Source organism: Bos indicus, chromosome 24, assembly GCF_029378745.1.
Source record: "Bos indicus isolate NIAB-ARS_2022 breed Sahiwal x Tharparkar chromosome 24, NIAB-ARS_B.indTharparkar_mat_pri_1.0, whole genome shotgun sequence".
NCBI classification, from domain to species: domain Eukaryota; kingdom Metazoa; phylum Chordata; class Mammalia; order Artiodactyla; family Bovidae; genus Bos; species Bos indicus.
In genome coordinates this window covers 8866030-8889645 of record NC_091783.1, presented here as the reverse complement: position 1 = coordinate 8889645, position 23616 = coordinate 8866030, and the positions used below count along the sequence as shown (strand labels likewise).

The 23616-nt window shown below is 42.0% G+C and overlaps 1 protein-coding gene across 2 annotated transcripts in view; it reads right to left on the bottom strand.

The window, feature by feature from the left end:
* TMX3 (thioredoxin related transmembrane protein 3) overlaps window positions 1–14132 on the bottom strand; it is a 37955-nt gene extending 23823 nt beyond the window's left edge. Inside the window, exons 1-6 of one of the 2 annotated variants that reach the window (XM_070778683.1) lie at window positions 13954–14132; window positions 13010–13064; window positions 9688–9727; window positions 8340–8463; window positions 1769–1814; window positions 403–483 (exon numbers count right to left, since the gene is read on the bottom strand). In XM_070778683.1, the coding sequence (XP_070634784.1) occupies window positions 403–483; window positions 1769–1814; window positions 8340–8463; window positions 9688–9727; window positions 13010–13064; window positions 13954–13999 (392 nt within the window). In that variant the 5' untranslated portion in view covers window positions 14000–14132. Of the gene's footprint in view, window positions 1–402; window positions 484–1768; window positions 1815–8339; window positions 8464–9687; window positions 9728–13009; window positions 13065–13953 lie in introns of those variants that run through there. The other variant, XM_070778684.1, reaches the window with a different exon arrangement.
* Window positions 14133–23616: the final 9484 nt, after the last annotated feature.

The window sequence follows — 23616 nt, the reverse complement described above, 5'->3', positions numbered from 1 at the left end:
CATCACGTTGTGGGGTTTCTCTTAACACTGAAACTAGACAATGAGCAAAATAATGTAAACCAGGTCGTACAAAGGCGAAACCATCATGAAATAAAAATTAAGGTTCACAAAGCCGTTAGAAGTAATCAAGTCTTGAAAATGCATTAAAAAAATCCATTGGGGAAAAGCTCTTCTATACACAAAATAAATTTAAATGTGAGTGAGGTCAGCAAGTATGTAACATAAATCATGGACCCCTTTATTTTTCTAGAGAAGCTCTTTGCATATGCTGTGCAACTCTATCTCTCCTCATAGACAATTTTATTTAAAAACCTAAAAATATGTATATTCAGTGCAGTTTATTAAAATACATTTAATTTTCAAACACTGATATCCTAAAGGCCTGTCAGAATACAAACTTACCCTGACACCCTGTGAGCAAACTCAATTATATCATCTTTTGTTCGTGGTCCTCTATAATTATATGCTAGGTCTCCTTTTAATCTTAAAAGAAGAAAAGAAGATAAAAGTTTACATTAACTGTTTTCATATTTAATGATAATCACTCTCTATTGTTACACAAATTACAGCATACAAAATAGTAAATGGAGTTTTAGAAGCAGCATAATCATGGGGAAAAAACAGCTGAACACTGCCTTCAGGGGATCAACAACTCAAAATGCAAAGAAGACGACTATATTTTTCTAAAATTATGTGAAAATATTTTACTCTATGTTTGATAGCTACATATATTTATCCTTCTAATAAATGAAAAACATACACATTCATGGTAAGGAACTCAAAGCATAAGTCTTACTATCTTCTCTATTAAAAGGTCAGTGAAAGGACAGGGAATTAATATTTTGGTAAAGATAAAACCAATTTTAAGCAATACAACAGAGTAACGTGATAAATGCACCAAGATTACAGGGTAAAATAATGCATTAAAAACACCTCTTCTAGAAAAATTAGATAATCTTCTAAAATCTTGCCAATGAATTGTGTCCAACTAACTGAAATTTTAAAAGTTGTGAAAGCGCAACAGAACACCTATAATTAAACCAAAAGAATAAAAAAGATAATTAACTGAACACAGGAAACTAAGAGGCTTAGCAAACATTTTTAAACAGTGGGAGAAGGAGGGAGGCCAACACAGAACCCAAGGAATTAAAAAATAACTTACTTTATTACAAAAATAAGTTCCCAAGTAATTCCTCAGGTCTTCATATTACCAAAATAAGGATGAGATCAGGATTAAACTCATGAGAAAATTCAATAAAACCATGATTACAAAACAAGGCCTTTAGAATTATCACAAGATATTTTTTACTGTATATGCTCTGTGACAGATGTGGTCAAATCTATAGGTGATAACTAACATCCATCAATTTTATTCTCTTTTTCTTTCACCTCTAATGAAGCAAGTCTATTTTAATTATAGAAAAGTAAAATCTGTTAAGAGATAGGGTTCACAAGTTAAACAGAATACACTCTTGAGCACCTGAGGGGTAAAAGACCTGTTGTAATTTACAACTGTACACCTTTGTCCTGCTAAGCGCCTCTCACAGTCCAACTCAAAACACATTTGGTGAATTAGCCTTAAACCACACATTAACTTAAGTGCAAAGAAAAAGCACAGATGGATCCCTTTCCCTGGACCACACTGCACCTAGAAAGAACTGCTGAACCCAAGTCTTCAATTCTCCAAGGAAGCTACTAGAAATATAATAAAATGTAAGTAGAGTGAACTAATAAAAATACACATATAAACATACAACACTCAACTTACAGCTTAATTGTTGGATAACCTCGAACTCCAAACTCTGAAGCAATGCCTTGATAAGAAAAAGAATAAATAATTCTAAATTTTTTTAAAATGAGAAACTAGGTAATAAATGAGCCTTTTACTTAAAAAAAATATATACTTATACAAACCCATATAGATATGTTGTTCTTAACTCTTAAAAAATAATGTAAACACACAAAAAAGGAAAAAACATGACATTCTCATACAAAATAATTACTTAATAATCCAACTTATGACTTACACAAAAATACTATAACAAAAAATAAATTCCAAGAGAGTAAGTTTTATCTATAAAGTACTTATTTTAAAAGATGTTGTTTTTTTAAAAAATTATAAATATATATATACCCACACATATATAAAGTCTCACTCTTCATTTGACTTCATTTACAGGACACATTTCTCCAAAAAAAAGGCCCATCTCTTCCGTTAGTGTTTTCTGAGTCTTAAAAGAACTGCTTTGTACTTTAATTTTAAAAACATGAACTGTAATTGCAAAAATATTATCTCAAAGCAACATTACTTGTTTTAAAAGTTTCTGCTTTTGTAATAACCTAGAGTATTAATAATTTCAGTTACTTCAAAGTTACTGTGAAATCTCCACATTAATTAAAATAAGATACAGTCACTACAATGGCATCTTTTTAAGGAGAACAAAAAATAGTAACGAAAATAAGGAAACAATAGAGAATTAGATGACTTTAAGAGGCATAGTAATCACTATAGAAAATCAAAACTATACTACTTTACAGATTTAAGGCAACTGGGACAGAAAAAAAAAGAAATAAAATATTCTCAGTAGACAAAATACAGTATGTTTACACAACTATCCTAATTTATGCAAAGTATACTGTATTTACTCACATAATTGCTCCCTCTGTTCATTTTATTTCCAGAATATTTTTTATGACAGTTGGGTATAAAAAAACTGGGTGCTGATTTACCAATCACTTTAGTAATCTTTAATTTTGGTTTCTCTCCCCCGCACCAAAACACAGGAAAAAGACAAAGTGAATTTGTGACAGATAGTACCGAAAATCTCTCCTCCTTTCTTTTTCAACTCTAGACCTTTTCCCTTAAACATGAAGAGAGGTGACTAGGAGGCTCTGGCCAGTGATCAACAATGGCTTTTATTAGAGATGGCACAAACAATAGGGGTGACAAAAATAAAAACCTGGTGTATATATATGAAGATACAGGTCCTGTCTTTGAATAGCCCTGTGAGCTTAGACCAACACATAATTTATCGTGCCTATCTCTAACTTAGGACTTAATTCTATCAAGTGTTACACACATACATATATATAATTGAAGTACAGTTGGCTTTCAATATTATATTAGTTACAGCACAGTGACTCAATATTTTTATAGACTATGCTCTACCTAAGGTTACTATAAAACATGGCTGTACTTCTCTGTGCTGTGCAATACAGCCTTGTTGCTTATTTACACATGGTTTGTAGCTCTTAACCCCACGCTCCTATCCCACCCCTCTTTGCTTTCCTCGCCCTACTGGCATCCATACTTGGTTTTCTATTATCTGTGAGTCCCTTTCAGTTTTGATATTAATATATACATTGGTTTTGTCAGATTCCACAAACAAGTGATAACATACAATATTTATTGTTTTTTGTCTGCCTATTTCACTAAGCATACTACTTTTTAGGTCCATTCATGTTGCTGCAAATGGCAGAATTTCACTCTTTTTTTATGACTAAATAGTCCACTGTGTATATATGTGTGTGTGGGTGTCTCTCTTTCTCTGCCTCTCTCTCTCTATATATATATACATATATACACATTTCTTGCATCTTCTTAAACCAATCACCTGTTGATGGGCACTTGGATTGTTTCCATGTCTCAGTTCAGTTCAGTTCAGTCGCTCAGTCGTGTCCGACTCTTTGCGACCCCATGAATCGCAGCACGCCAGGCCTCCCTGTCCATCACCAACTCCCGGAGTTCACTCAGACTCATGTCCATCGAGTCAGTGATCCCATCCAGCCATCTCATCCTCTGTCGTCCCCTCCTCCTCCTGCCCACAATCCCTCCCAGCATCAGAGTCTTTTCCAATGAGTCAGCTCTTCGCATGAGGTGGACAATGTACTGGAGTTTCAGCTTTAGCATCATTCCTTCCAAAGAAATCCCAGGGCTGATCTCCTTCAGAATGGACTGGCTGGATCTCCTTGCAGTCCAAGGGACTCTCAAGGTATTATAAATACTGCTGCCACTGGGGTGCATATATCCTTTCAAATTAGAGTTTTCGTTGTTTCCAGATATATACCCAGGAGTGGGATTGCTGGATCATAGGGTAGTTCTAGTTTTAGTTTTTTAAGGAAGCTCCATACTGTTTTCCAAAGTGGCTATATCAATTTAATTCCCACCTACAGTACACAACTGTTTTCTCCACATCCTCGCCAACATTAGTTATTTGTAGACTTTTTGATATCAGCCATTCTGAGAGGTGAGAGGCAACATGCCTTTGTGGCTCTGATTTGCATTTCTCTAATAATTAGTAATGTTAAGCATCTTTTCACATGCTTGTTAGCCATTTGTATGTCTTTTTTGGAGAAAAGTCCATTTAGGTCTTCAGACCATTTTTTAATCAGGTAGTTTTTTTGGATATTGAGTTTTTTTGATATAAGCTGTTTCTATATTTTGGTATTAAACCCTTATTGATCATATCATTTACAAATACTTCTGGGTCAAGGATATTCTAATTGAATACCGTTATTGAGATTGCCCTCTTTCAAGTAAAAATAGATTATGTGAGTAAATATGTTCTTAATGCTCCTCACCTCAAATTAAGAAGGCAGGCAAACATAAGCCCTGATTACCTTCAAATGCATCTAATTAAGTGCCAAAATACAGAGACAAATGTCACTGATCTGGAGAGGGAGGGTATAGCTAGTAGCAACGGCTTACATAACTCAAAATCTACACAAATCAAATAAAGAAAATGAAATATGCAATCAATGAGAAAAATGGTGGTGGAATTGTATAGCTGATGTTACAGTTCTCGTAACAGGCTGCAGTGAGAGAATCCCAGCTCCACACTTCGTGCCATCACTTAATCTCCTCGACCTCAGTTTTCTTGCCTATAAGATGGAGTTGATACCATCCACCCTTTAGCCACTCGGTTCTTTGAAGGTTAACTTCCATCCCTGATAGAATTTCAGCTGACAGTGCTGGGGGAGGGAGGAAAAGGGAGCTAGCGGCATCCAGTGAGCAGAGGCCAAGGTCGGGGCTGAACACTGGACCATGCACAGGCAACTCTTCCCCCGAAACATCATCAGGCCCCAAATGTCCACCGGACCAAGTTGGAACAACCCTGAAATACAGTCACTGACTAGAAGGGCTTATACTCTAGAAACGTACGACTGATCTGCAAATTTATCTGCAATCACAGAATAAAAATAAGAATCTTATTGGCCAAATGCCCCTGAAAGTTTATACATCACAGATAGGTAAAATATGATCTTTATATAAAATAACATCACACTCAGGCAGAGGAATAAGTGGAATTTTCAGTGGTTTCATAATAGAAATCAGTACATGATTACAGGTAACATCGTAACATTTTAACTTTTGGATGAGAACCTTTTTGTCCTCATTTTTTAAGGAATATGTAGAAAATGAAAGGCCAAAGTAACATCTGAATTTACACTGGACATAATACATCAAATAACACTAAGAAGTCATATAAACAGTTAAAACAAGCCATCAAGAAATATCTGATACAATTCCAAATACATATTGCAGGATAAATCAGCAAAGTTCAAATCTCTCCCATTCAACAATTCTATACACAGAGACTTGCTGGATTGAATATGATGGTGTTTATTTCAATCACTGCAATTACATGATTGAGAACTAAGCTACCTTCAAGTAGTCTTAAGAGATTTTCTCTACTTGATCACTGAATAATCCTATCCCACGCCAAACTGAAATCCCTTAACGATCCATCAAAATTATACTTTACTTCATGATTCTCTAACTCAAGAATCACCCGAAGTCCATGTTAAAAATACAGATTCTCATGACTCAATCTCATTTTCATTTGGTAGGGGAGGTGTGGGCCTTTGTAATCTGAATTCATACTGAGCACCAAGGTATCCTAATACAGGTAGCCTGCAGACTAAATGCTGGGAAACACTGATGCTGTGACCATCTGCAAAGCCACCTATGCAGACGGAAGAGACACACAGGAAACTGCCAGTCGTCCAGGGCTACACCATTAGAGGCAGAACACTGCCCACAGCTAGCCTGAAATGGAAATTCAATTTCTTCACCTGTTTGAGTCCAAGTTCTACTAAAATGCCTGTATTTGAGCTGCCCTGAAATATTCAAGAAAGCTGTAAGAATTATATGCCAAAAATCTATTTGTAATCTCTAAATAGTTTTTGAATACTTAACAACTTTCTTTTTTTTTAAGGAAGATGGTATTTTTCTCCATAGCACAAAAAACATCTTCTTGATCTATAAGGTGAAAAATGCATCCATCACTGACATCAAACACTACCAGACAATTTACTTGTTTATTGACTTTGACTCAGTGAAACGAATGAATTACTATATAGACAAGTGTACGTGTATGCACGTCTAATCAACATACATGCCTAGACATAAGCATTAACTTTCACAAAAGTTAAAAGGAGTGATTTTTTAAACACTGTAAAAGATTATATCAAGAAATATCCACTCAACCATACTATCTTCGCTCTAACTTCTTACCATCCATCTCACCCCCTCCTAAAGTCACAGCAGTTCACTTGTGTGACTCAACAATTCTAGTTCTAATATCTCACCTGCACTCTAGCTCCCCATATTCCCAAGCATCAATAAAGCAAAACACCGCAAAGTTGGAACAGCTACTAACACAAAAACACAGAATTAAATGTAATTGTTTTTTTCCTGGTAATGGTAATATAGTCCAGTGTGAGTTCTGCTAAGACTCTTACACTATTATTTTCAATTGTTTTTCTTTATATCAGAGTCAATCTATCACATCTGTGATTTAACCCTTGTAAATGTCTATTAAGAATCACTGGCTCTTTACTCCCCTGCCACTCACTCAAGTCTGGCCTCCCAGTATCCTATATCAAGATGCATACAAAAGTCAGCTTAGATAATCTTTTTGCCTATAACTGCTCTTTTCATCCTACATGTTTCTGCCAAAAATATTTTTATCAAATCATCTGCCTTCTCAAAAATGTGTGTTAGCGCTCTATTGACAACTGACAAAACCCAAAACACCTTGTTCCACCTGAGAGGCTCTTAAAGTCTGGTATTATCCCTCAGCGCTTGACAAGCGCAAGCCATTGTGCCAGGGCTTTTGAATAAGAAATATTAATACAATCCTCACAACCTTGAGAATTATCACTCTCTCATTTACAGACAAGGGAACTAACATTCAGCGAGATTAATACTTCCCCAAAGCCACAAAAGTAAGAGATGACTGACCTGGATTTAAAACATAGGTCCGTCTTCTTCTAAGTTTATACCCAGAGTACAAAGCTTACTTCCTAAAACGAAATACGCTTTCGTATGTCATACTTCCACTTTCTTCATTAATTAATGCAAAAAGGAACCTATTTTTTTATTGCACACTACAAGAGATTGTACATGTGCTATATCATTTTAATCTCACAACAACCAATACAAAATGCATCATAATTAAACACTTACTGGTGTAGAAATTAAAGTTTAGCGATTTGGTAAATGTTAAGAAATGTTCCCCGGGCTACGGGAAACAGCAGCAAGCAGAGTGGGATCTGATCTACTTTCTGAGCCATGCTCTCCCCGAGTCTGTGTGACACCTCATATTCTCTGAACTTAATTTTGCCTTTTCCCAAATCCTTTAAGACAGGTATTGGTAAACTTTACCTGTACGGGGTCTGATAATAAAGCTTTTAGGCTTTGTGGGGCGATAGGCTCTGTTGTAACTACTTGATTCTGCCTCTGGGTCACAAAAACAGCCACACAGACAACAGTAAACTCAGAAGTGACTCTGGTCCAGCGGAGCTCCATGCACAAAGCGGGCAGGGGCCAGACTGTCCGGGGCTGCGGTCTGCCAGCCTCTGCCTGAAGACATTGTAGTCTCTGGTACAGACTCGCTGAACCCATCTTCAGCTCTACGATTTCCCTGTAATACCCTCTCTAATGTGAGAACTCTCCTGGTCCCCACTTGCGTGTATGTTAGCTCGCCTCATCCTTCGAGCTCCCGTGGACTCCTCTACCATGCCACTCAGGCTGCTCAGACAACAAACACTCCTTCTTCACCCTCAGTGACATCCAGAGTTCACCACTCCATCTCCTGTAGTTGTCTCAGGCAACTGATTATCTCAAGTGGGCTCCCAGCAGGAACAGGGACTTCCACATCTGTATTAAGTATAAGATTAACAGAGACTGCGTATCACACGTTCAACAGTTAACCCATCTAACCTGTAAAACACAGTCTGAAATCTCGTCTTCCTGTTACCTTAAATACTGCTTCCTGTAATTAAAACACTTGCGTTACGAGAACAGAAAAACAATAAACCGAGTAGCTGCTTACTGGAATAGGAAGTAGCATCCATCTTTCCCACTTTCACTGGAGAACCGAGGCTTTTCATCTCAAGACCAACTTCATTCCAAATCGGTTCCAGCTTTTTACAATGGCCACACCACGGTGCATAAAACTTGTTTGGAAAAAAAGAGAGGGAAAACCACTAAGATGCTGTACTACTGTGGATATCAATCTTAACTGTAAAAGAATCTTTTTCCCTAAACAACTGGATAATAATCTATTTTGGACCAAAAGTCTAAATATAATTTTTAAAGTGGTTACAAAATGAACATACACACATACAAATCCAGACATGTCAACTTCCAGGATACAACTCAACACTGATATTACTTTAAAGTCATTTTAAATGGCTACTGATATCTATTTCAGATACCTATTTAAAATAGACAATTTACAATTAAAAACATCTTTGCTCCCAAATGAGTTATGTCCATGTTAGATATAACATTAAACCACCAAATGCACTTCACATATCATATGCACACCCCTTAAGTGTTAATGATAAACATCAACTTATTTTTATTGCAAAAACTGCAGTACAGTAGCTGACTCTGCTCCTGTAAGTATAACCACTGGTAAGACAGTTTGGCACAGCGACAAGTCAGGCTGATGAAACTAAAATCCTGGTCCTTCCTTCTTCAGGATCACCAAATGGTCAGGGTGGTACTTAGGTGCCTCCCATTAGGTAGCATAACAAAAACTGTTTGTTTTGTACTTTTATGAAATAAGATTTAACTCTCTTGTAATATCAGCCTATGGAAACGTTCAAACATATATCACAGGAGACAGATAAACCAGGAGCTTCACGCCTCGCTGCCTGGCTTCAGTGACCGTCAGCTCTGTGCGTCTCATTCCATCTCTCTCCTGCCACTCACCCCGCTTTCTCACTGAGGCATGTCAGAATGCACCCAGACATCCCAGGGTTTAAACACATTCAAAACGTCACAGCGAGGAAAAGAAGATGCAAAGCTGATTCCCTCACTACCAAGATGAAAATATGACTTTGATTGCCAAGTGATACTAATATTCTCAATCTCTTGGATGAAATGAAATACTGAGTGGATTCTGTGATAAAACCATACCATAATCTCCCTCAGACATCATGCACACATGGACTTGCTGAGAATTTCATCAAAAACAGGTTCCCCTGCCAGAGATCCTAAGGCTCTGAGGTTCCCTTTAATATAAAAACCCCGAGAGTACCACCTGAGAAGAAAAGTGGGCTACGACACTGGTACTGGTTCTGTCTGTTACCGTATTTGGGTGAGGACAATGGAAAGTCACATTTAAAATAGGAGAGGGATGGGTGACCTGTACAAAAAATGTAAATACTCACATCTACAAGCCAAATGTCATCTTTTCGATTTTCTTTAAACCTAAAAAACAAGAACACAGATCTTGACTGTAGGTTTCCCCTTTACAACAGAATAGCACAGGTAAAGATAACAAATTGATAAATACGGGGGCACAGGACAAATTTTTTAGTAAGTTTTACTTTAAAAGTTTTACTCAGTGACCTCTAGATCTTATCCATTTAACACCTTAATAAAACAAAAGCAATGATAAAATAATTAGGAGTAAAAATTCAAGTGGGACTCTGTAGAAACATAAATGCTTCAGCTTGGAGCCCCTCTCCTCTACTTACACCTGTGCCTAACAGCGAACAGAGCAGGGCGGGGTCTGGGGTGAGCCTTAGGAAGTCTGCTGGCAGGCCTGACCCCTGGGTGGGATCTGGGAACCTGACTCTCAAGCGGGTTCCCCCATTTCCCGTTAAGGGGTTTACAGTAAAAAAATTCTATTTTATATTCATCTTGTGGGGCTACCCAAGAAAGTGTCATGGCCACCTTAAGCAAACTGTTCAACCAGAACGCTCTAACCGATGGCCATTATTCTTAATGTCTTTGCAGGAAGCTCTGCACCCAGAGGTAAAGGGCGGGGGCCACTGTCTCCCATCATTTGATGCTTAATAGTCTCTCTCCTAGGCAATGGCACCCCACTCAGGTACTCTTGCCTGGAAAATCCCATGGACAGAGGAGCTTGATGCTGCAGTCCCTGCAGTCCAACAGCAGTCGCTTCGAGTTGGACACGACTGAGCAACTTCACTTTCACTTTTCACTTTCCTGCATTGGAGAAGGAAATGGCAACCCACTCCAGTGTTCTTGCCTGGAGAGTCCCAGGGACAGCGGGGCCTGGTGAGCTGCCGTCTATGGGGTCGCACAGAGTCAGACATGACTGAAGTGACTTAGCAGCAGCAGCAGCAGCCTCTCCCTTATCCCATCAATGGGAAGGAGCTGACTGGTACAGAATCCCAGACAGGGCCCCACGTGGAAAGGAAGGTGTCAGGTACACCCATGACTGTGCTCACTGATGTGGGGCTAGGGCTGCAAACCCTAGGCATCACCAGATCCAGTGCCCTCGGGCAATCTGCACAGCAAACAAACATGGTCTCACAGGACCTGATGGTGCGGCCCAAGTCAGTGTAATGGGGATGGCTGGACCCAACCTAGAGACAGTGTCATCTGCAGTCAGGATCCAGAGAGTCCCTATGTGGCGATGAGGAGCCAAGGCGCTCCATCTGCCGAGAACACTCTGGCCCGCATGGTCATCAGTCCCTGGGGAGTTGTTTAGCCCCGGCCAGGGTTAGACAAGCAAGGCAGCCTTCTCACTCTGGTTCAGTCTTCTTCAGCCATGGCAATCCCTGCTCACCAGCCCAAGCTAGGATGGTGCCTGAATTTCCAAGTGCCATCCTCTTGCGGGCCCAGAAGGCAATTCGCTGCATGTCTGCTCACTCTGGGATGAAGAATAATTCAGTCCCCATGTTCAGCTGACAAGCATAGAATCCTCGTTGGCTACTTCCTTTAGTCCCTTAGTCAGCACAAGGCCATTCTGTTGAGCGTCATGGACAGAATAGAGCGCCTATCAGGGGCAGGACCGACCCTAAGCCCAGTGCCTCATCTTCACAGGCATCCAGCAACAGGCAGGAGCAGAAAGCACAAACCCAGAAGCCGGGCCCGGTTAACGGCCTCCTTGCCGACTATCCTTGATTCCTCACCGCAGACCCAGGAGCTCACAGGAGGCTCGGGCGGCCGCGGACGCCAGGAAGGTGGGCCAGACAAGCTTTTCACTTACAGGAGACTCTGTTCTTGCTGTTGTTGTTTAGTTGCTCAGTCATGTCTGACTCTTTGTGACCCCACAGACTGTAGCCCACCAGGCTCCTCTGTCCATGGGATTCTCCAGGCAAGAACACTGGAGTGGGTTGCCATTTCCTTCTCCAGGGGATCCTCCTGACCCAGGGATCGAACCTGCATCTCCTGTCCTGGCAAGCGGCTTCTTTACCACCTGGGAAGCTCATTACAGGAGGGCCAACCCTGTCAGTTCAGCAGCACCCAGCTGAGGAGAGTCAGGGCCCCAGACTCGTGCACTGGCTCACCCCCGCTTTCTCCTCCTCGGAAAGGAGCAGGTCTGGGGTGCCACACCCTTCAGGGCACCACGAACTTTAACAAAATCACCTCAGTGTTAACAGTGGCTTCTCTGAGAATCGAAGCGCCTGTAACAATCCACGAGGGCGCCCAATACCCACCAGGAAGGCTGCTGAGCGCCCCGCGGGACCCTGGGGCTCTCTGCTCGTCAGAGCACCCTGCTGCGGGCAGGGGTGGTGAACAAGGACAACCAGCCAAACGGAGAGTCAAGACTTGACTCACTCACTGCACCAGTGCAGGCCAGCAGCCAGAAACGAGCTGCCAGCTCCTCAGCACTGAGAGATGCATCTCACCCGGGAGGAGGCCCGAACCAAAGGCGTCTGCCTTGCCGAGGACCCACACGCAGAGGGGAGGGATGAGGGAAGGGACAGGAGAGGAGAGGTACCGAGTCCATGTGCAGAAAGGGTCTCAGCCAAGCCCCTCAATAAGGAGGTTTCCCTAAGCAACGCCTGAGGCAAGGCCCCCACCAACACGACTCCACAAGGGGCCCCAGGCTGAGAATGCAGACGCACACACAGGAGTCCGGCTGGCCTGGGGGCCTGAGTCTGTGACTAGGGCTCAGGGCACCCCAGAGACCGCGGTGCACTGTCTGTGCCCCACGTCTGGTGCGGGGAGAGCAGCTTCCCCCCAGAGCCCTGCCAGGAAAAGCCATGGCACTGCCTATGCTCAGGCCTGAAAACCACACACAGGATTCTGGTCTAAAGCCGGACTCCTCACCTACGACAAGTAAAGCCTGGGGATTCATGCTGTGTTACTTGGATGGTTACCAAATTCCAGCACCCACTCAGTAGTGACTAACAATGTGCAGGTAAAACAGAAGACTCCAGCAGTTTTTCCTCTTGTGACTGTTCATAAAACTGCCCAGTGCAATCCCATTTTGTGCACATACAGCACTTAGTGCAACTCCTGGAGCAAAACTGGTGCTAGGTAAGCACTGGCCATTGTTTGCTTTTAAAAGATTATATTCACACAATGTAGTGCCCTTGAAACTAACATATAAGTCAACTACACTCCAAAACAAAAAAAATCTACCTCCAAACAAAATTAGCAAATTACGTACCACAGATTTACGTGCTCAGTAAAACAAGTGTTATTTTAAAAAATACTGGACTCATACCAGTATTCATACAACATCACAGCTGGAAGAAATGAAGATACTATTTAAAAAGATATACTCACGAGTCATCTAGATCTTCCACGTGTCCTTTACAGAAAGCCAGATCCAGCAGAAAAACTGAAAACAAAAGACAAGATGTATACAGTAAAATACATGCTAATTTATCTTATGGCTTCCATTGTATACTTATTCACCTATAAAACGTTTCCAGTTTTTTACAACCTCCCAAAAAACACACCATTCATCCGAGGACACAAATTAGGCAAAAGCATAAGTCGTTCACCTGTTTAATAAATATTCATGACCATGTGGTGACAGCAAGCTCTACCTAGGCCAGTAATTCTAAAGGACAGAAGTTCCTTTTAAATATATTTTTTATTTCATCCTGTTTTTCACCATCTCATCTTTTGGGGGTACATTGTCTATATTTCTTTTCCTCTAGAAGGAATTATCTTCTCAGCGATAAACTTCAAACACCATTCAAAAATATTGTCCCCTCCACCTCCAAACTGACAGAAACAAAATTGGGTTGGACTCCTAACACTGATCACGGAGCAGCGCCGGGCACGCGGTGGGAGCTAAACGGTGCGAGTGAACCCATTGTGGGGAGGACGGCGAGGCGGGCCCGAGACTGAGCAGGACCAGCCGGTCCCCAGGCCACACCGCACAGCCCCGGGGCCCGGCCAGGACGCGCCCGCGCGGGCGAGGATGCCTCCGAGCTGGCCAGGCTCAGAGCCCAGGGACGAGCAGGTGTGCGCGCCCGCCGGGGAGGAGCGCCCTCGACGCCCGCCGACGGAGCCCGCGCTCCGCGAACCCCCTGCCGCCCCGAAGGCCGGTCAGAAGGCCCGCGTCTCCGGCGGAGCCGCGCCGGGTTAAGGGCCCCACAGCGCCCACTCTGTGTCGGGACCCGGGGCCCGGGACGGGAAAGCATCTCGGCGGCCGCGCAGGCCTCTCCCCACACGGAGACGGTCCCCGCGCCCGCCTGCACCGCCCCCGCTGCCTCTACCTGCGGCCCAGAACCGCAGGGCGGGTCCGCGCCTCCGAGCTGCCATGCTCGCCGCACAGGCGCTGCCAGAACCGACTCAGCGCCAGCGACAGAAACGAGCACCGGCTGCTGCCGCCTGCGCGCCCGGAAGGGGAAGCCGGCCGGCCGAGCCGCGGAAGGGAGGCGCGGGGCTGCGGGAGCGGGCGGGGCGCGCCGGCCTCCGCGACCCGCCCAGGCCCCGCCGACCTCCCCCTCTGAGCATGCGCGGAGTCGCAGTGCCTGCGCGGGGCCGGCACGCATGCGCGGAACTGGCACGCATGCCCGATCGCGGCCCCGAAGCCCCTGCGCCCGGAACCGCCTCTGGGAGCGTGGGAACCTAGGGTGCGGGCGTGGGCGCCAGGGCGTCTTTCCCGGAAGTTAAATGCGCGCCAGACTTTGAACGGAAGACGAGGTAGACTAGCAACGCTAGAGATTTAATCCTGCTATCTCTTTCACCTGCTGCTCTTATTCAGTTGATAGAGTCCTGAAAAAAGATGGGTCTTAACAGTGGACAGAAAGATTGAAGACTCTGGATGCCTAGTGACCCTACATGTATTTGCAGAATGAATTTGGAATTTTCTTTGACCCCCGTTTGCAACCTGCGAGATCTGTTTCACAGGAGTAAACTCCATTAATGCGTTTTTGCCAGCTAAGCCTTCCTTTTAAAAAGTGTTTCCCTTGAAACTTGAAAACATGAAGTTAATCATGGGATGTAATTTATGATTGTTCCAGTTTCCTGATTTTTGAAATAAGTAAACTACCTGCTATAAAACATTTATATTGCTGTGTGGTTTTCTACATAAAAGTTTTTCGTAAAAGCTACTGAGTTTTATATGATAGTGATCGCTGCAGTAACTACTACCAATTACTGAATGTGTGTTATGAGAAAAAAAAATGGATTATGATGTCAGCCCATTCACCATAGGTTCAAAATTCTATGAGGCAGAAGGCTCATTAGTCAGTTCAGTTCACTCATTCGTGCCGGACTCTGCGACCCCACGGTCTGCAGTACACCAGGCTTCCCTGTCCATCCTTAACTCCCGGAGCTTGCTCAAACTCATGTCCATCAAGTTGGTGATGCCATCCAACCATCTCATCCTGTTCTCCCCTTCTCCTTCTCTTTGATCTTTCCCAGCATCAAGGCCTTTTCCAGTGAGGCAGCTCTTCACATGAGGTGACCAAAGTACTGGAGCTTCAGCTTCAGCATCTGTCCTTTCAATGAATATTCAGGACTGATTTCCTTTAGGTTGGATTGCTTTGATCTTGCTGCCCAAGGGACTCTCAGGAGTCTTCTCCAATGCCACAATTCAAAAGCATCAATTCTTCTGGTGTTCAGCTTTCTTTGTGTTCCAACTCTCACATCCTTACATGACCACTGGAAAAACCATGGCTTTCACTAGACAGAGCTTTGGAGGTAAAGTAATGTCTCTGCTTTTTAATATGCTGTCTAGGTTTGTCATAGCTTCTCTTCCAAGGAGTAAGTGTCTTTTAATTTCATGGCTGCAGTCACCATCTGCAGTGATTTTTTTGAGCCCAAGAAAATAAAACACTATTATTCCTAAAGACCAGAAGATTAAGTTCTAATCTGATTGAGAGAAAACTCTAGGTTTCATCTTGTTTATGCAGTCAGCATAGTATCCAGTGCAGGCGTTCAGCAGATCCAAATACATATACTTTTAAACTGAGCATCTAATTTATTCTGTAAATTTAACATACATAAATAATCATTCCTCATGAAAGTCCTCAAAGTAAGAAATAGTATAAATGAGGGTCTAGAAGGTCAGGGGTAATTTGCTTAATAGTTGAAAATGATGGAATTGCTGTTGGAAACCAAGTCTCAGATTCCAGAGCTGGAATTCTTTGTGTAAAAGGACACTACCTCTTAGGATTCCTTTCCAGTCTAGAATTTTCTCCCTCTCTCCCTTGTCTCCTATTTCACTCACCTTATTTTGGCTAATGGTACAAATGTTTGGCCAATTTCCCTGGAAGTTAGGCTAGGTACTTGCCTACTTGATATTTTCCATATCCAGCTGCTCACAACACCTTGTTGCTTTTATTACTTCAATGTCTCTTCAGTCCGCCCCCATTTTCTCCATCTCTATTATCCCCAGGTCAGGGCCTCACCTTCTCTTGCATGAATAATTGGGCTCCTAGCATCGAGTTTCCCTTCTAAGACACTCTGTGCATCACTTGCTAGATGAATGTTTCAGAAATACCATTTAGAATTTTATTATAAAGATAGATTCCTTTAGCTTTACCCCTGCTCACTGGGATACAGGATAAAATTACAGCTCTACACTCCGTGCTAGTACATTCATTATCTGTTGTTTCCTCTAACCGCTCCCATTAGTCCCATCCTCCCCTCACGAGGTACCACTAGCAACCGTTCCCTGGTGAACTAGCCATGCCGTCTTCATCTCTTGTACCTCGTGTAAAACAAACTTCGTCATTGGATTGACTGTTATTACCATCAGCGTGTGTGCCAGCAACAAAAATCTATGTTGCATTTTTTTTAAAGGCTTTATTTTTTAAGAGCAGTTTTAAGTGCACAGCATAATTGAGAGGAAAGTACAAAGGAATCTTCCCAAAAGAAGTAGACTAAAAAATTCTCAGTCTATTTCAAAATTTTGCCTTCCACAGAAGGTAAAAGAAAAACTTCTTTAATTTTTATCACAGCTTAAGTTAGCATGGGGAGGACAACAAAACCACTCTTGACCTAGGCCTGTTCTTTCCAGTAACATAACCACTAGTCACATGTGGCTAGTGTGATGGAGTTAACTAGTTCTATTTAATTTTAATAAATGTTAAATCCGATACTTGATTCAGTTACTGGAAAATGTTTATGTGGCTGGAAAAATGTAAATATGCATTGTACTATGAAGACAGTAAAGTTTCTCATCTTAATTATGTTGAAATTATAATATTTTAGGTATGAATTCGTTAAATACATTAAAATTAATTTCATGTTTCTTTTTACTTTTCAGTGACTACTAGAAAATTTAAAGCTATATATGTGGTTTGCATTATATTTCCATTGCACACCACTGACCTAGACAATCTGAAAATGATCAGAATAGAGCATTGACTGAAAATGGTCAAAACAAACCTATAAAGAGTTTTTTTATATGGAAAACAGGCTGCCATATTTAAAATGGATCACCAAGAAGGACCTGCTGTAGAGCACAGGGAACTCTGCTCAGTGTTATGTGGCAGCCTGGATGGGAAGGGGTTTGGGGGAGAATGGATACATGTGTATGTATGGCTGAGGCCCCTTGCTGCTCCCCTGAAACTATCACAACCTTGTTAATTGGCTATACCCCAATACAAAATTAAAAAAAAAAATTAAAAGGAAACAGGCTAAATTTACCAATGCTAAAACTTGTATTTAGTAAACTCGCAGTATAATATGAAGTACATTTTAAATCTTAATAAAAAAGTGTGTTTTTCCTGCTTATGTGTCTCCAGTGGTGATGAATTTCCTTGACATGTAGAGGGTTCTATATTAAATATGACACGTTCTTAGAAAGTTTTTCAAATGAACTACATATTATATATAGATATGCCTTATGTATTATGCATACACTTTCTCACCAAGAGACAAGTACAAGAATGTCTATAACAAGTCTGCCTGTGAAAAACTGAACAACTCAAATGTCTAATATCAGGATGGATACTGTGTGTGTGTGTGTGTGTGTGTGTGTGTTCAGGTGCTCAGTTGTGTCCGACTCTCTGCAACCCCACAGACTGTAGCCCACCAGGCTCCTGTGTCCATGGGATTTTTCCAGGCAAGAATACTAGAGTGGGCTGCCATTTCCTCCTCCAGATGGATGCTATAGCAATGTGCTATATTGCTATGGCAATGAGAACGAATACATTTTTGTGAAGGGCACTGCATGGATGGATGCTCATGGACAAAATGTTGAGCAAAAATGAAAAACCAAAGAAAGGTACTCACTGTATGGTGTGGTTTGAACGTAAAGCTCAAACAACAGGCAAATTAATCTCGAGTGTTGAAAGTCAACGGTACAGGTGGTGTTTTCTTTCTTGATCTGAGTGCTATTACACAGATGTGTTCACTTTGTAAACAAGCACTGAGTTCTGCCTTTATGGTTAATGTACTTTTCTGTATGTAGACTCTATCAATAAAAGTTTTAAGATGAGAACAAAACTATATTTTTAATGTAAAGATCGTTGAAGTAGGGCTTCTCAAATGAGCTAAGCATCAGTTAGCTGGACAGCCTGATAAAACTCCATTTCCAACCATTTCTTACAGAATCTGAGTCAGTAGTTCTGAATTTGCATGTCTCACAAGTTTCTGGCTGATGCTCTTTCTTCTGGTCTGCAAATCTCATTTAGTGGTGTTGAGGGAAAATAAATTCAGAATATGCTGTTCATTTTTAGATTCCTTTGCATAACGTACATGAGAAAAACTAGAAAAAATTACTTTTTTAGAGTTGTTATTTCTTGATGCTGTATCTAATGGTTTTCTTGTTAATTTTAAATGAAAATTAAAACTTTTATTGATATTTTTAAATGCCTTGGTTTTAATGTCCAATATGGGAAATATTGTCAGATAGAACCCACAGAATAAAAGAAAGTTGTCTGGTGTCCTCAGCATATTTTTAAGAATATACAGAGGTCCTGAGACCAAAAGTTTAAAAACAAAGTGGACATTTATAGAGCTCTTCAACAAGCAGGGAGTATATACACACGGAAAAGGTAAGAGAAAATCATGTGCTTAGTGTATCATAAAGTAAGTTTCAACAGATTGAAAAAAATATGCTATTATCAATATATTCTCTGACCACAACACAATGCGCTTATGACACACACACATACAGGTGTGTGGAAGGGGGGGGCTGTTCTTTGTCGCTCTCCACAGGCTTTCTCTAGTTGGGGGCTGCTCTCTAGCCACAGTGCTTGGGCTTCTCCTTGCACAGCACAGGCTCTAGCACACGCTAGTTTCAGGAATTGTGGCTCCCAGGGCTCTGGAGAACACGCTCAGTAGTTGCGGTGCACAGGCTCAGTGGGATCTTCCTGGACCAAGGATGGAACTCGTGTCTCCTGCATTGGCAGGCGGATTCCTTACCACTGAGCCACCGGGAAAGCCCCTCCTGAGAATTTTGGATCCAGTTTCAGTGTCTCTGGCTGTGGACACTGTTTGCACTCACCCCAGATCCTCTGTGGCTACTGCCTTTGTGGGGACAGCTCTAGGAAAAATCCTTGCTGACTAGAATGGATTAGGACAGGGGCCATTCATTCCCAGAGAAGGGTAATTGCTCTGTCCTTCCCTTGTCATTGAAATGTCAGTATCTACTGAAGCTGCAGAAATGCTGCTGATGCAGCGCTGCTGAGCTGGCTCTGTGACATCGGAACGAGCTTCCTATTCAATGCCCCTCACCCAGATCATGAGAGAAGGAGAACCACCACCGTGGACCCAACATGTGATTTTGTTCTTGAGACCTCAGAGGACAGAAAAGAGGCAGTTTTGGATCTTTAATCTCAGCTTCCTCCTATGAGTCATCAGGGAAGGTCGGTAGGACATCCTTAGAATTCTGCCAACCACAGACAGTAATACAGGAAGGGCATGACATGAAGGATACGGTCTCCTGACCAATTCCTTTGTGAGGACCAAGGCCTTTTATAAATGTGTGGGTGAAATGGCCTGCAGATGGAGAAGAAGCTCTTTGGGGTCAGGGGGACACAGGAACACAGCCTGGGCCTGCTCATAAGCCCTTTACACAGGTGGTAGAATTAATTTAGGTGGACATGGAGATGCTCCTCTAAGAATAAAAATTAAACTCTCGTTAAAAGTTGAAATAAGTGATTTTTAATAAAAGTCTACTGTGGGAGTGTCTTCCTTACCTGAATGTCTAATTGCTATCAATATAATGATTGACTGAAACTCCTTCCTGGTGCTGAGGAAACTAACAAAAAGAAATAACTTGTAAATCTGTCCTAAATCCAGTACTAATTGGATTTCAACAATGGGAGCCCTTGTGTATGTGTATGTGTTAGTTGCTCAGTCATGTCCAACTCTTTGTGACCCCATAGACTGTAGCTGGCCAGCTGGCCACGGACTTCTCCAGGCAAGAATACTTGGGTGGCCAAGTGGGTTTGCCATTTCCTACTCCAGGGATCTTCCTGACCCAGAGATTGAACCTGGGTCTCCTGCATTGCAGGCAGATTCTTTACCACCTGAGCCACTAGGGAAGCCTGATGGGAGCCCTTCAGTTCAGTTCAGTTCAGTCGCTTGTCCTGTCCAGCTCTTTGCGACCCCATGAATCACAGCACACCAGGCCTCCCTGTCAATCACCAACTCCCAGAGCTCACTCAGACTCACATCCATCGAGTGAGTGATGCCATCCAGCCATCTCATCCTCTGTCGTCCCCTCTCCTCCTGCCCCCAATCCCTCCCAGCATCAGAGTCCTTTCCAATGAGTCAACTCTTCGCATGAGGTGGCCAAAGTACTGGAGTTCCAGCTCCAGCATCATTCCCTTCAAAGAAATCCCAGGGCTGATCTCCTTCAGAATGGACTGGTTGGATCTCCTTGCAGTCCAAGGGACTCTCAAGAGTCTTCTCCAACACCACAGTTCAAAAGCATCAATTCTTCGGCGCTCAGCCTTCTTCACAGTCCAACTCCACATCCATACATGACCACAGGAAAAACCATAGCCTTGACTAGACGGACCTTTGTTGGCAAAGTAATGTCTCTGCTTTTGAATATACTATCTAGGTTGGTCATAACTTTCCTTCCAAAGAGTAAGCGTCTTTTAATTTCATGGCTGCAATCACCATCTGCAGTGATTTTGGAGCCCCCAAAAATGAAGTCTGACACTGTTTCCACTGTTTCCCCATCTATTTCCCATGAAGTGATGGGACCAGATGCCATGATCTTCATTTTCTGAATGTTGAGCTTTAAGCCAACTTTTTCACTTTCCACTTTCACTTTCATCAAGAGGCTTTTGAGTTTCTCTTCACTTTCTGCCATAAGGGTGGTGTCATCTGCATATCTGAGGTGATTGATATTTCTCCTGGCAATCTTGATTCCAGCTTGTGTTTCTTCCAGTCCAGCGTTTCTCATGATGTACTCTGCGTATAAGTTAAATAAGCAGAGTGATAATATACAGCCTTGACGTACTCCTTTTCCTATTTGGAACCAGTCTGTTGTTCCATGTCCAGTTCTAACTGTTTCTCCCTGACCTGCATACAGATTTCTCAAGCGGCAGGTCAGGTGGTCTGGCATTCCCATCTCTTTCAGAATTTTCCACCTCTTTCAGAATTTCCCACAGTTTATTGTGATCCACACAGTCAAAGGCTTTGGCATAGTCAAGAAAGCAGAAATAGATGTTTTTCTGGAACTCTCTTGCTTTTTCCATGATCCAGCAGATGTTGGCAATTTGATCTCTGGTTCCTCTGCCTTTTCTAAAACCAGCTTGAACATCTGGAAGTTCATGGTTCATGTATTGCTGAAGCCTGGCTTGGAGAATTTTGAGCATTGCTTTACTAGCATGTGAGATGAGTGCAATTGTGCGGTAGTTTGAGCATTCTTTGGCATTGCCTTTTTTGGGGATTGAAATGAAAACTGACCTTTTCCAGTCCTGTGGCCACTGCTGAGTTTTCCAAATTTGCTGACATATTGAGTGCAGCACTTTCACAGCATCATCTTTCAGGATTTGAAATAGCTCAAGTGGAATTCCATAACCTCCACTAGCTTTGTTTGTAGTGATACTTTCTAAGGTCCACTTGACTTCACATTCCAGGATGTCTGGCTCTAGGTCAGTGATCACACCATCGTGATTATCTGGGTCATGAAGATCTTTTTTGTACAGTTCTTCTGTGTATTCTTGCCACCTCTTCTTAATATCTTCTGCTTCTGTTAGGTCCATGGTTAATTATAATCACTATCCTATACCTACGGCCACAAAAAATTACCACCCTAATGAAGGACATGTTGGATGCAGCTGAGTGGGCCCTGCACCCTCATCCTACAGTAACGAGATGATGCTGATGAGGAAGAAGGATGGATTGTAGCTGTTGACCCTGGACTACAGGGGATGCTAGTAATCAGCACCCCAACAGCTTCTGCAGTCCCCATATGGGCCAGAACATTCAGCTGCTATGCAGATTATTCCACAAGCTAAAGATGATCGGTTTTCCATAGTTGACTTGGCTAAGGCCTTTTTTCTATATTGGTTGCTAGGGAGAGTCATCAACAGTGTGCATTCATGTGGAATGGTTCCCAATGTACTTTTGCCTCAAGGATATTTGAACTTTCCTGTGTACCGTCACAGTCCAGTGAGGCAGACCTGGTGTGATAGTACTAGATTATAGTGTTGTAGTACATGATACAGATGACATTATGATTATTTCTGAAACTGAGAATCAACCTAAAAGCAAATTTACAATGATGATATGACCGATAGAAAATGGTTTATGAGCCCCCCAAAAAATCCAGAACTTGGCATAGACTGTAAACTTTGGGAGGATTCCATGGGCTGGCATGCCCTGTGATATACTGCAGACCAATAGGAATGAAACCTTCTTTCTCTCCACCTCCCTTTTTAGACTAAATAAGAAGCCTAAACTCTTACAGCCCTTCTTGCTTTTGGAGAAATCATATCCCCCACTTAAGGACACTACTGCGCCCAATTAATTTTTATTACCTGGAAAAGATCATTCTCAGTTAGAAGCTTCATTAACACACAGGCCTTCCTGAAACTGCAGAGGCTATAAGTGTAAATAAAAACAAAAAACAATAATTTTCTTTAATATCAGGAACCAGATTAAAAGTTTATTATTACCACACCTGTTAAATATTGTGGGCTTCTCAGGTGGCACAGTGGTAAGGGATCTGCCTGCCAATGTAGGAGATGCAAGAGATGCAGCTTCGATCCCTGGGTCAGGAAGATCCCCCAGAGGAGGAAATGGCAACCCACTCCAGTATTCTTATCTGAAACACTTCATGGACAGAGGAGACTGGCGGCTACAGTCTCTGGGGTCGAAGAGTGGGACATGACCGAGCACATACCACTCATTGAACATTGCACTGAAAGTCCTGGCTTGTGTAGTAAATAAAGAAGAAAAGGGGAGAGCATGAGGATGGGAAGAAAAGGAAATAGTAATGAATCCTGGATTATCTATATTAAAAATTTTAAAAAGAGCTCATGCAAATTATTAGCTCTAGTCGAGGTTCAGCAAAGTGTCTAGGTTAAGATATTTATGCAAAAATCAATAGTGTTTCTTTAAACTAGCAAAAAGAGAAAGCATACATTTAAAAAACATATTATTTCTAATAGTAACAAAAATGTTGCCTTGTAATAAAACTAGGAGATATGACAGCCATGTGGAGAAAATTACAAACCTTATTTAAATAATCTAAACAAGACACAAATAAATGGAAAGATAAAACAATTTAGTGGATAGAAAACTCAGCATCACACAGGTATCTGTGATCCACAGATTACCTATCCATTCGTTGACATTTCATTGAAAATCTCAAGTGTTTTATAAGGACCTTGACAAGCTGATTTAAAATTTTGTACAGAAGAGCAGACCTCCAAGTATATCCAAGTTGTTCATACAAAAAAAGATGAAGGTGAGAAAACGTATTGTGCTAGATATCAAGAGGGAAAGCCATTGGA